Genomic DNA, 13,383 nt, shown 5'->3' on the forward strand with positions numbered 1-13,383 from the left:
TCTTCCTATACAGTGGGCAGCGGACAGCTCATTATAAGGGTTAATATAGTCAGACAGCGCTTTCCCTCCAGTTTGCACTCAACTGTCCTTGTTATTAAATGGGGCTCAGTGACTGTGTGGGTGGAACAATCAATGATTTAAAAAACATATCATACTCAACCAGCCCCTCCTTTGATTTTCTTTATTACGCCAGCCGTGTCTTAATAAAATCTAATTATTTCCGCTCACAGGACGCTTTCTGGTGAGAAATTGGTAGAGGGATGTGAGCTGATGTATGGGGAGACAGTCGCCTAATTAGAGCGTTAGAAATTGAATCTTTACAGCACACGGGTCATATAATTATCCTACTGTTAATTTAACGCTTACATTCTCGGCTGTTCATTTTTATTCCCTTAAATGTAGTTTGGCAGTGGCCCTCTGTGCTCAGCGCCGTGTTTTTACTGTATGAGAGGAGGCAGCATGGCCCCTAACATTGGCCCCTCTGAGTGATTGAATAACTGAGGACCCTGCAGTCCAAATAACAAGGCTTGCATCATTTATGCATTGTTAAGCCATGTAATTGAAACGAGCCATAGTTTGCATATTACGCCATTAAAATAATGTGCTTTGCGTTTCTCCCAACACGACTATTTAAGCCTGTGTGGCGATGTGGTAATTCCTTGAATTACAGCCTAATTACCACAATGTTCTTTTGATTTGGCCGATTTCAATGTTACGCCACAATAATGTTCAATATTACCAGGATGAATTACTGGGCCGTGCCTGGAAACTTTTCCTCGTATGACTTAAATCCTGGCGACTTCATGTGCCATCATTGCAGCTGGATTCACATCCATAAAGGATTATTAGCCCAAATGAGATCCATTAAAGGCCCAATCAGCAATACTTAATTGAAGAGCTCGAGTTCTACACGGAATGAATATATAAGCTTATTTTTGGTTTCTCAAATGATCCTCATAGGCCTGGTTTACTTCAATGTTTATAGATAGTATTAATGTAAACAGAGCAACAACATCAGAAAACATTTAACTACAGTTAAAAAAAAATGACTTTTCTTATGGGTCGTGCCAATTTCAGATTCTTATATTTTGGATTGTTGGTCTATTTTGGTTGCATATACATGATGCATATCACAAAATATGTACTGGACATACAATTGTGTGACCCTAAATTTATTTTAAGATGATTATATTTGGTATTGTATTCATCTTTGTTAGTAACATCAGAGATTAAACATGTATATTTGTGTCACTAAAGCAGCATCAACACAAAAGAAAAGCTGGTGAACAACTTAAATCAATGCACAACGTCAAAATCCAATCCAGGTCATATGAAGCTGAATCTGAAACATTTTGTAATTAGCACTTGCCCTTTGTTACTTGGCCCTGCATTGTTCACCTCAGTCACATGACACGTGTCCTTGTGTGAACTTTTTTGTATAAATTAACGTGGCTAAGAATAATTTTAGTGTGTGCGAACTCCGTGTGTAGACTTTTCAGTTTTTACTGCACAGTTTGATTATTTTTTTGTGAAAATATTTCTTTGATGATTGCTTTTTTTATTGCCATTTAATTTGACTGCTATGGGTCCGGATTATTAGATACAATGTTTAATTACAATTTCAGTCATTTGCATAGTTTAGAAGTCATACATTGTGGATATTGAAGAACTGACTCTATTGATTTATAGGTTTAATTTGTGGCCAGTATGTATTACTTTATTTCTGGTAGATGTAATTGTTATAGGCCACAGAACCGACAAAAACTGCTTTTTAATTGCATCCATACAGAAGGAATTATTAATGCCTTCTAGTATTCAGAATTAAGGGACTGCTTCAGAATTTACTTCTGCCAAGCAGCATTTTTGAAGTTTTGTTTGTATTTTATTTTCACACAGTTTGCTTTTATCTCACTGCAGTGTGAGGAGCAGCTTTGAGGACAGACATAATCTCTCTCATCTTTTTCAGTTCTTCTCGGTCTTTCTCCCTCTCAGGGCCCTGTGCTCTTTACCCCTCCCTCCTTTATCCCTGCCAAGGCTTTGTCCCCGCAGCAGAGAGCCTCTCTAAATAGAGGCCTTTAGATAGTCCAGGAACAGGGGGGTGGAGGGGGGGGCAGCAGCGACTCAACTGCTGTTGTTTCATTTACCTCTCCCTATGGCAACCAGCGGCGGTCGGCCAGGAATGTCCCCTCTCTGGACAAAGTCCTGGTCCCTGAAGCTGACACTGGGGGGACGGCAGCTGGGACGGGATGAAAACCTGCCCTGGACACGGAGGCCCGAGTATGGACTTAATCCTCCTCTTCACTTGTGTGTTTTCTCACTTTACTGGATGATGAGCAGCCAGAGGAGCTTTCCACACACTACTAACTGTAAAAAAAAAAAAAAAGATGTATATAAGACCTGAAAATAACTTCAAAATCTCTTTTGGGGACGTAAAGAGCTCTAATGATATAGCCCAGTTTGAATGATCCCACGCAGATTATTTACAGTGCTGTAAACAACCATAGGAGCATCAAACTATTGTAAAAGGAACATTTTGGAAACCACATAAAAGGCATATTTAAAATATATATATATTGTATGTCATTCAAGCTATATATAGAACTACAGTAGAGGGACCCTCCTGTTTCTGTGTATAGCCACTCCTCCCAGTGCAGACTGTTAATTCACTTTACAGCCTGGTAGGGCACAGAAGTGGATTTGTTTACTTTATGGGCTGTTAAAAGTTTACACGTGGAGACAAATGAAAGATATTGACATTTTACAAGACTTCATTAAATTATTATTTTAATTTACTTTAAAAAAAACACTTATACATGCTATTACAAGTGTAGGATTCTGTGATTAATAACTTTAATAAGTAGTTGTCAGGTTTCGTTTTTAAATGAAACTGCTATACAACTTTTAAAGTTTATATTCACAAAGAAAAACATTATTCTATTCAAATCGATTTGATTGAAACGAGCCAGAGCTTTTACATCTACATTTGGAAATTAAACTACTTGTATTCCAGATGCATTTCTCGCACCATCTCAAAACAACACCTATAAAGGACATTATATGTCTTATGTCAGCATGGTTTTACTTATGTAAATAAAGTAATTTAGTAAATTAGTTTGTTTGTTTCACGAGTATGAGTTTACAATGTCAATATTGTAACGATGTCATCCAAAATAAAACTAATGTATGAAGATCAATATTCAGTATATTATTTCATACACGCACGCACACACACACGCACACAACGTTGCACGAATAGCACACACCTATTAATATGCACACCTACAACGTCTTGCAGATATGTTGCAGCACTCCTAAGAAACATTAAACAGCATTTTACAGACAGGCCTTGGATATGCAGATGATACAGCATATATGCATGTTATTATAAATCTAACAGTCTTTGCTGAAATGAATATAGGTTAACGTCGCCGAATAGGAGTTTACGCACACGTCTTCTTTACATTTAATATGATACATGTGCGCAGCAATTACAATTAACCAAATATAAAGTAAGTATACCTCAAACAATTGCATATCCTACACAGTTTCGTATTAATCTCCCCAATAGGGGAAAGCCTGCTCTCTTGGATCAAGGCTACCTCAGCCGGAGTCTCGATAGAACATGATTATCAAAGTAAATCAACTGTATCTTACAGTTGCACTGCTGATCCCGGTGCTCCGTCTCCCCATGCTGCACTCCGGCTCTCGGCTTCCACGGGAGCCTCAACTCACACCTCTCCCAACAAAGAGAGTAGTGTTTGTTGAGACTTCCCCGCAGCCAATCACCGCGTCGTTGCCCCTGGTAACCACGTCAATCATCCTTTGACGCCCAATGAGCGGCGGGGGCGTGGCGGAGTCCAGGTGCGCCTCGGCGTCCACTTGGCAGAGCGCCTGAGAGCCGCCTGTGGGCAGGAGAGGATCTGTCAAATGCGAGGTTCCTTTAATAAGAGCGACCAGTCCGGCTCCGAGAGTCATGGCGACCGCAGCGTCTAACCACTACAACATCCTCACCTCCAGCGCATCCATCGTGCACTCGGAGCCCGGCAGCATGCAGCAAGCCACGGCGTACCGGGACGCGCAGAGCCTGTTGCAGAGCGACTACCCGCTGCAGAGCAACAGCCACGCGCTCAGCCACGCACACCAATGGATCACGGCGCTGTCCCACGGAGAGGGAGCCCCGTGGTCCTCCAGCCCGCTCGGCGCGGAGCAGGACATCAAACCCGCGGTGCAGGGCGCCCGGGACGAGATGCACAACTCCAGCAACAACCTGCAGCACCAGTCGCGGGCGCCCCACCTGGTGCACCAGACGCACGGGAACCACCACGACGGACGGGCGTGGAGGACCACCACCGCGGCTCACATACCGAGCATGGCCACGACGAACGGCCAAAGCCTTATTTACTCCCAGTCGGGCTTCAGTGTAAACGGACTGATCCCGGGCAGCGGGCAAGGGATGCACCACCACAACCTAAGAGACAGCCATGACGACCACCACAGCCCGCACCTCAGCGAACACGGCCACCCTCCGTCCCAGCATCAGCACCAGCACCGATCGCAGAGCCACCACGACCACTCGGACGAGGATGCGCCGACCTCGGACGACCTGGAGCAGTTCGCCAAGCAGTTCAAACAGCGGAGGATCAAGCTGGGCTTCACGCAGGCGGACGTGGGACTCGCCCTGGGGACCCTGTACGGAAATGTGTTTTCCCAAACCACCATATGCAGGTTTGAGGCCCTGCAGCTCAGCTTCAAAAACATGTGTAAGCTGAAGCCTCTGTTGAACAAGTGGTTGGAGGAGGCGGACTCCACCTCGGGCAGCCCGACCAGCCTGGACAAAATCGCGGCGCAGGGGAGGAAACGGAAAAAACGGACTTCAATCGAGGTTAGCGTAAAGGGAGCTTTGGAGAGCCATTTTTTGAAGTCCCCCAAACCGGCAGCGTCGGAAATACTCGGCCTGGCGGACAGTCTGCAGCTGGAGAAAGAAGTGGTGAGGGTTTGGTTTTGTAACAGGAGACAGAAGGAGAAACGCATGACCCCTCCCGGAGGAGCTCTGCCTGGGAGCGAGGATGTGTACGGGGACACGCCGCCGCACCACGGGGTCCAGACCCCGGTCCAATGAACTCTGCTGGACCGCTCCTCCAGGACATGTTTATCCTTTTTTATTTATCCCCAAGGTTATATATAAATCACTGAACTATGAAGCGCTATAGTGGGTGTTTTATGTATAATAGATTGCAGTGAGTACTTACACAATATCTGCAGTGAATATCTGAGAAATGGAAAATGAGTGGAGGGGAGGACAGGACATTTTTTTCCTCTCCCAGAGCTAAAGGAACATAAGCCTGTGTTGTGTTCTCCGAGGATACATGCCCAGCACTGTGACTCCAGTCGACGCAGTTTCAAGGTGTAGCCCCTATTGTGTATTGAAATTATACTTGACGGGAAAAAAAGAGGGAGGGATACCTGTTTTAGACTAAAAGCATAGCTGAATGGTTTCCATTCGCCACTTTTATATCAAATCACAAGACACATTTTCCCTGCGCGTAAAAGGGAAAGCAAATACAAAGGCGTTTAGTTTTGTAGCTCTAAATTGTGTGTCCAGCAGTGATGGGTGGGTGGGTGGTTGGTGCAGGGGGAGGGGGGAGCAGGGGGGAGCAGGGGGGAGGGGGGGGGGGGGGGGGGGGGGGGGGGGGTCAAAGGAGCTGCGTTAATGGAGTAAACTGGAGGCCAGTAAAGGCTGCAGCCCCAGTCCAGTGGAGTCCAGCTGAGGGTGAGCATCGCGTGAGTCCCATCTGTCAGCCAGGCAGCACAGAGCCGCGTTGCATTCAAAACACTGCTGGGAAACTGCTCTTATTTATGCTTTGAGGACAGAGTTCGGGATTTAGTTATGAACATAGATGATTACTATTATATTATCTTTTTTTTAATTTTATTATTATTACATTTGTGCAGCTCTCTGGCTAAACTCTTCACTTCAGTGATGTGGGTTTTTAAAAAAAAAGAAAAGAATACACGGTATGACCTCCATCATAAGTCAGAGAGCAGCATAAACAAAAAGTCCATTATATTTTTCCACAAAACAAGCGTTAATGATATTTCTCCCCCCTCAGAGAGAAGTGTTCCGTGGCGACTGATTGGATTATCTGGCACTTTTCCACAATAGGATGGGCTATAGATATAGAGATATCTACAACAAATATATGTCACCCACTCTCACAGAACATTTGGATCCACTTTTGTAAATATTGTATAACTTTAAAAGTCATGACTTCATCCCTGTTTCTTTCTTCACTGGGCACTTTTCGGATTGATGTTTTCAAAAACAAACAGGTTGAGTTTTTAAAATCCAGTTTTATTCATATAGCCTACCCCACTGCCTTGTATTTGTGTGCTATTTAACGTTCATTCTGTCGCCAGAATTATGCTCGTTTTTCATTTTTGTTTTATGGTTCATATTATGTTCAGTCTAAAGATTTCTTCTTTTTTTTTTATTAATGTGAAATCGATTTAATTTCTTTAAATTGTCGGAGGAGCTCTGTTTGGCCATTTGAAGTCCGCTTTGGAATACATTGTGTTTCCAATCAAAGTGTAGTGCTTTGAGGACTGTATTCAGATTAATCGATAACACTGTTGTAGAGAATTGTCCACAATGAATCAGACATGGAGAGGATAAAAACGGAGATACGCACCCTATATTAATGAAAAGACAGATAATAATAATAAGGCCTTTCATCCCAGAACACATTTTTAGTGACATTCCAAAAATTGCAGCATATGATCAAAATTGTATTATTATTATTATTATTATTATTATTATTATTATTATTATTATTATTATTATTATTATTCACGGGATGTTATTTTAATTTGTTTGTTAGGTCGTTGCCATGCATGTCATTTCAGCCATTTTGTTCATCTTCGTCTATGTTGCTTTATTACATGAGGGGAAATTGCTCTTAGACATTTTATATTATTTTTTAGCAATGTTAATGAGATTGTAATTTATTATACGATGGCTTTTTTATATAGTTGACATAAAATGCGAGATATATATGAAATGTCACCGAGAAGGCTTTTGTTTCGTAGGGAAGAAGATAGACATATTTTTTGATTTTAGTTTTTTTTTCCAGCGGGATTGCCACAGCCTAAAACCGTCACAGTTAAATGTATAAACATCTGTTCTCCGTAGCTTGCTTTTCGTTTTATGCAAAAACAAATAACCAGGGAATTATTTTGTTTTTTTGCCCCTTTTCATATGGAAAAAATTTTCTTTTCTTTTCTTTTTTTCCAACCCGTCCTGATTTACTTTTCACCCGCAGAAAGCAGAACGTTTATGGCATTGAAATATCTCCTCAGTAGCTTTAATGAATCGATCCATGTCATTATTCACTGGAAATCCAAGTTGTGGGATGTAGTAGCAATCCGACGCTGTTTCTTTGTTGTTTTGTTTAATTGCTTGTTAAACCAGTTGTTTGTTGTTGTTGTTTTTTTTGGGGGTGGGGGAGGGAGGGAGGAGGGTAGGCTATGTCATATTCACTGGATGAACTGGGGGTAGATACAGAGGTGATAAACGCCTCGTAGGTGTTTCATCACTTGACACACGAACAACGGACTTGCACATTTTTAAATAATGGGGGTTGATATTAAACAGCTTTTTTCCAACGTCGAGGCTAAATGTATTTTTCTTCTTTCAATTCAGCAAAAAAAGAGAATGCTGCTGTCGTGGTTCAATATCTGCATCTGTGGTTTTAAAAAAAAAAAAAAAAAAAAAAAAAGAAGGAAGAAAAAAAAAAGAAGGGCTTCTTGCTTTGAGCTCATTCGTTTGGGTGGAATTAATGGTTGGGAGAAAATCAGGGTTGATGAATGGAAGATTGTGAGCCGATGATGTGTTGTTTCTGCCCCAGGCTGCTTTTAAATGGACTGGCTTTGGCTGGGGAAAACCTCAGCTTCCATCTAGGGTTAAATTAGAGGTTCCCAAAGTGGGGTCGGCGGACCGATAGTGGTCCTCAGGAGGATTGAAAGGGGTCCAACAGTGGAAGATTCACTGACATTGTATTTGGTAGCAAGAGGTTTCACTTTTTTCACACTCAAAGTATATTGTGGACAAAAAAAAAAACCTAGATATCATCTCACATAAGACGTCAAACAAAATGTAGGCTATCGTAAAATTCATCATAAAAATTCTAAAAGTTGTATTATTCATCATCATTCCTCTGCTCGTGGTTAAATATGTTTTTATTGTTTAGCTTTCTCCAAGACAAAAAACAACAACAAAAGACCAAAATTGGCATTGTTTTGGTCATTTTTGGCTTCACTTTGGTTGATGAGGTTGAGACCTTTAAACTAAAGGTGAACAAACCAGACTTGAAAAAAAGCATCATCAATTGTCAGATTTCCTGTTTTTAATTTAAAACTCATGGATTGCGTTTTGCCCATATCAAACATAACGTTTAGGATCAATAGATACAAGATATCTCACCAGAAAAAAAAATCCACTCCAACTGCTGGGACTTATAGTGACAGTGCTATTGACAGCAGGGACCCTGATGGTATTTTCATATTCACTATTGAATGCCATTCCTCGATCATATTCCCATAGGGAACCGGTGGTGCGATATTTCTATGAGCATCTTTTGTGATTGATTTTATTTTGGAGCTGGCGGACAGAATGCAGAGTTGCTGTTTCTTCCTCTGCCACTTCCTGCTTAACTACAAACCAAATGTGTTGCTCTCTGTGGTCATAACGTGGTCATAATAACATGAATTACAATTGGATTCTTCATTTCACTCCACGCACATGCCAGTCCTGACTGAAGCAGTGCAGAGTGTCAAAAAGAGGAGCCACGTGTGGATAAAACGAGAGTGAGATTTACCTCAGCAAATGCGAAGTAAACGAGGAAGGATCGATTTGGGAATCGATAGCTGATCGCTTATCGATGTCGTTAACCAATTAAAATGTTCACAAACAAACAAAAACGTCGGGTGCCCTTTTTTTTTTTATTTCTGGATAAAATAATGACATAAAAGTAGCGTCAAAATGAAAAAAAATCTATATCATTATATATATTTATCATAACACCCAGGGCAAGAGTCAGTGGTTTATTTGTCAAAAGTGCATTTTTACTTATATTTGTAATTAATCAATGACAATGTGGTTAGTTGACTTCTCCACGGGCTTATGGACACAGTGGATATCTATCCCTGTGGAATTACAGTACGTGTTACAGATTACAACACCGTGTCTGGCTTCCATTCTCTCGTGCGGTGTTGTTGTTGATGATGCGGGGGGGGGGGGGTAACATTCACAAAAAGATGTCGCCCTCTCTGCATCCTCGTCGCTCGCCGTTTGACCTGCCATTTGGATGCCTGGCACGAAACGACACCCGGAAATAAAGCCCTGTGTGTGGGTCTCTGAAGTCGACTTTTGTGAAGCCTAGTAATCACCCCCCCCCCCCCCCCCCCCCCCCCCCCCCCAAAAAAAAAGAAAGAAAAAAAAGTGCGCCCTCGTGCCCTTCATCCGCTCTCTGGCAGATGCAATTAATAGCGCGTTAATTACACCTTCCTTTTTATTTAGGTGACTTTAAATTTCCCATTAGGCTCCAAGGGGAAGGAAGAACAAGACAAAACAAAAACACTCCACTGATGGTGCTGAGCTGTGGAGAAACAGAGAGGGGAATCATCGGTGTTCTAGCGCCATCTAGCGACAATAGCGTGACCCGAGGGTGAGTCCAAAGCCTTTGTGTCATTTTTATTGGTCTTGTGAAAGAAAATCAACAACATAATCAAATGTTTGCCAAATCATTAGGCTATATTATTAAATATAGCCTAAAGGTGAAGTGGGTTGTCTAATGGAGATTTAGAAGCATTTTGTCATATTATAAAGAATGTGAGAAAGATAGTTGAGGCCCTCATTACAATGGTCCGAATGATGGGATATTAAAATAGCATTCACTTTACAGACTGTATGCAGGAGTTGCACCGTTCTGTTCAGAATGAAGGGGTCATGTAACTGTTAGAGTGCTTGGCTTTGTTGAACCAGAATTACCAGCGTCAGTAACACCCTGGATTTAACTAACGATTACTTCATTTAGGAAATGTCAGAAAAACATACTTATGTAATCATTTTCAATAAATGCCCATAAGAATAACATTAACTTTATTGCGTTCCGACTATAGTTCATGCTTTGAAAATGGCACTTTTGGAGAAGCAATATGAACTTATTGGTAGAGCAAGTTGTCAGACTTTTGGAGGGTATTCATTTAGATTATTCTAAATAATCAAATTGGACAGGACAAGATCCAACAAACTGATCATATAAGTCGTCTGAACAAAAACATTACGGGTCCAGCTTCTTAATCGTTAATGGAAAACACCTGACATTTCAATACACTAAACAATTACAGCAAAAAAATAGTTGAAGGATTATTCAATTAACAAAAACAACCGTGCCCTAGAGTCAGCAGTAACACATTTAGCTGGAGCAAAGTTAAGCACAATAACCCATACACTGGTTTTACAGACCCATTACCGAACTCGACATGAGCCTTGCAGATTCATGTTTGTTGTTGCAAAGTGCTGCTGGAAATCAAAGGCTGCATATGAATGGGCATGTCAGCCTGTAAAGCTTGTTCAGGGTATCGGCTCGATCTTTGAAGTGTCTTTTACTCACATTGTTATCAGGTTATCAGGATTAGCGAATACTCGTTCCCTCTTTTCTCGAAGGCCTCTTCTGGTGGAGAACCTGCTTTCTTTCTAAACTATTGATCGACAACGTAACGTTTGTTTCTCGGTGACAGGTATGGGACGCACAGTATTATTTCTGGTGTCAAGACACGGTTAAATGCCGACTCAGCACATTGAGCCTTGTCACGAAGAACAAAAACAAGAGAGAGAGAGAGATGATTGTGTCTGATGGAACACAATTAATACACTCGCATCACATAGTGTCATTTAACATTGTGTGGAACGGCATAGTGTTTCAATATGACATACTATGGTACATTTAATTTTAATTTGTATTAAATACATTTAAAAAAGAAAAAGAAAAAACAAGAACGTTTCTGTGGCTATCTTTATTTACCCCTAAGACATTTTCATCTAATGCCTTTGTACAAAGTTTCCCTATCAGACATCATGTCCAGCTCTGAATCGTGTGAAGATGAATCACACACACACACACACACACACAAACACACACACACACACACACACACACACACACACACTCCTGCTCATCCCCCCCACACAGATAACAGTGATACAAGCTCATGAGCAGAACATAATTCCACCATTTGACATTGTTGTTCTTCAATCTCACTCAGATGCATCGCAGCTAATTACACTTTGCACACTTAAGTACACAAATGCGCGTGTGCGTTCATTTGTAAACGAGTTATTGTTTAATTATAACTTCACATGAACTTTGCTGATCAGTGGTGCGAATCGTGTCTCCCCTTCAGCGCATAATTATTCAGGATATAATTGCTCGGCCTGTTTGTGATACATGCTCGTCTCCCAGCAAGGCCATCTTATGCAGCTTCTGTGCCAGCTCTTTTTTGACATTGACCATTGGTAAATGGCTCTGTTTGAGAGACAAGGAAGCTCATGGACAGCAGCCATTGTACAAGTAAGAGAATCAAAAGGTAGAAAAATTTAATAAATCAAAGTTGTCCTGGTAAGGTGACACTTCAAGTTCAAACGAATATTCAACACCTTTGATCTTTACTAGAAAATAATCAAAATAGGACTCTTGACCACTTGACACATGCATATACTGTATGTGTGATGTGTATATGTGATATATGTGAGTGTCAACTCGAGAATTTATCAAAATTATCCAAAATTACCACATTACTTTGACCTTTAGGAACACCATATACCTCGAAGAACACCAGACAAAGCCATACTGAATCAAACACTTTTGACATTTGGAGATCTTATTGTCCATAAACCTAGGAGAGTCATACATCCTCTGAATGCCCAAGGCCTTTAATTTGTTGTTGTTGAGTTTCATGAGGCTGTGATTATTCTAGAGGTCATTTTTGTACCACAACGTCAGTATTTAAAAAATGGTTTCACTATTTTAAATGGCTAGTAAGTGGACTAACATCATCACTCATGAAATACAAACCGACTCAGTTTTCCAATTACAAGAATTGATTAGTTAGTTGGTTGGCGGGTGGGTTTCTGTTTTTCGCTTCTGACGGCGAGGGATAAGAAGTGAGGCGAGGACGAGAGGGTGGGCGCGAGTGATTTGGTGGGTGGGTAGGTTGGTAAGTTAGTTGGTGGGTGGGTAGGTTGGTAAGTTAGTTGGTGGGTGGGTTTTACTTGTCTTCGCTTCTCATGGCGAATTCGTGGAAAGAGAAGGGGACGAGAGGGTGGGCGGGTTCTTTGGTTAGAGGCTGGGTGGGTGGGTAGGTTGATTAGTTAGTTGGTGGGTTTCTTTTTTTTCACTTCTTATTGCGAGGGATGCGAAGGAGGCGAGGACAAGCGGGTTTATATGTCCCAATATCGCAAATTACAAAATATATAATAATGTCACATTATTACAAATGATTTATCAATCATTTGTTTTGGTGTGAGTTGCAGAGATTGTCCAAAAAATGCATTTCAACAGCAGTTTCTTTTAAAAATCATGACCCATTTACTTAAGATAATCCCCAGACCTTGTTGTGAGCAGTTTCATATAACAACTAGTCTATGGCACATCTCACAATACGGTTAATATTGTAAGGTTAATAATATTAACAGGATTAAATAAGTAGGATCTTTCTCCAAATGTGTTATTTTACATGGCAACATATTGAAAACAAACTAATGCTATACCTGCACCACGAGCATCAGATCAGGACTTGACTTGCTGCCTCTGGTTGTTGTACTTAGATGGATTCAAGGGACCCGGCGCTGACATTTTAATATACTCATAAACAAAACATAAATGATACGCTTTAGACAGCAGTGCAAGGACTGACAGGGATGTCTTCATTATTAGAGTCTGAGTCAAGAAACTAGAGAAGGAATACCAAGCCACATAATGACGGGTATCACAGAGAGGCCTCCCTCAGGCAGGTCTGTGGCCTGTCGAGTCCCGGCCTGATGAAGACAGACCACAACATGCGTCTCACTGAAGAGAATACAATTACTACACCTGCTGCCATATTTGTCAAGGTATGTTCTGGTGTCACTCATCTGATTTGTAAATAGAAGAATTGGGGGGGAGAAGATAAGCAAAGTGCAACCATGTACCAGGCCCCTAACCCTGGCCCCATGTTTACATCTGAATGCTGGATTTATTATTTAGGCACAAAAAACAAAAAACATTCATATATTTCGCCCCCTTGCAGGTTCATCGAGCTTCGTCTGTAAGACAAATTTTTAAAAAA

General features: G+C 41.3%; 1 protein-coding gene across 1 annotated transcript; it reads left to right on the forward strand.

Moving 5' to 3' along the window:
* The first annotated feature begins 3,973 nt into the window (after positions 1 to 3,973).
* On the forward strand, positions 3,974 to 5,119 carry pou3f2b (POU class 3 homeobox 2b). The gene has a single exon (XM_034528998.1). It carries the CDS (start codon positions 3,974 to 3,976, stop codon positions 5,117 to 5,119), a length of 1,146 nt encoding a protein of 381 aa, XP_034384889.1.
* Positions 5,120 to 13,383: the final 8,264 nt, after the last annotated feature.

This window comes from Cyclopterus lumpus, chromosome 25 (assembly GCF_009769545.1).
Source record: "Cyclopterus lumpus isolate fCycLum1 chromosome 25, fCycLum1.pri, whole genome shotgun sequence".
In the NCBI taxonomy this organism is placed as follows: domain Eukaryota; kingdom Metazoa; phylum Chordata; class Actinopteri; order Perciformes; family Cyclopteridae; genus Cyclopterus; species Cyclopterus lumpus.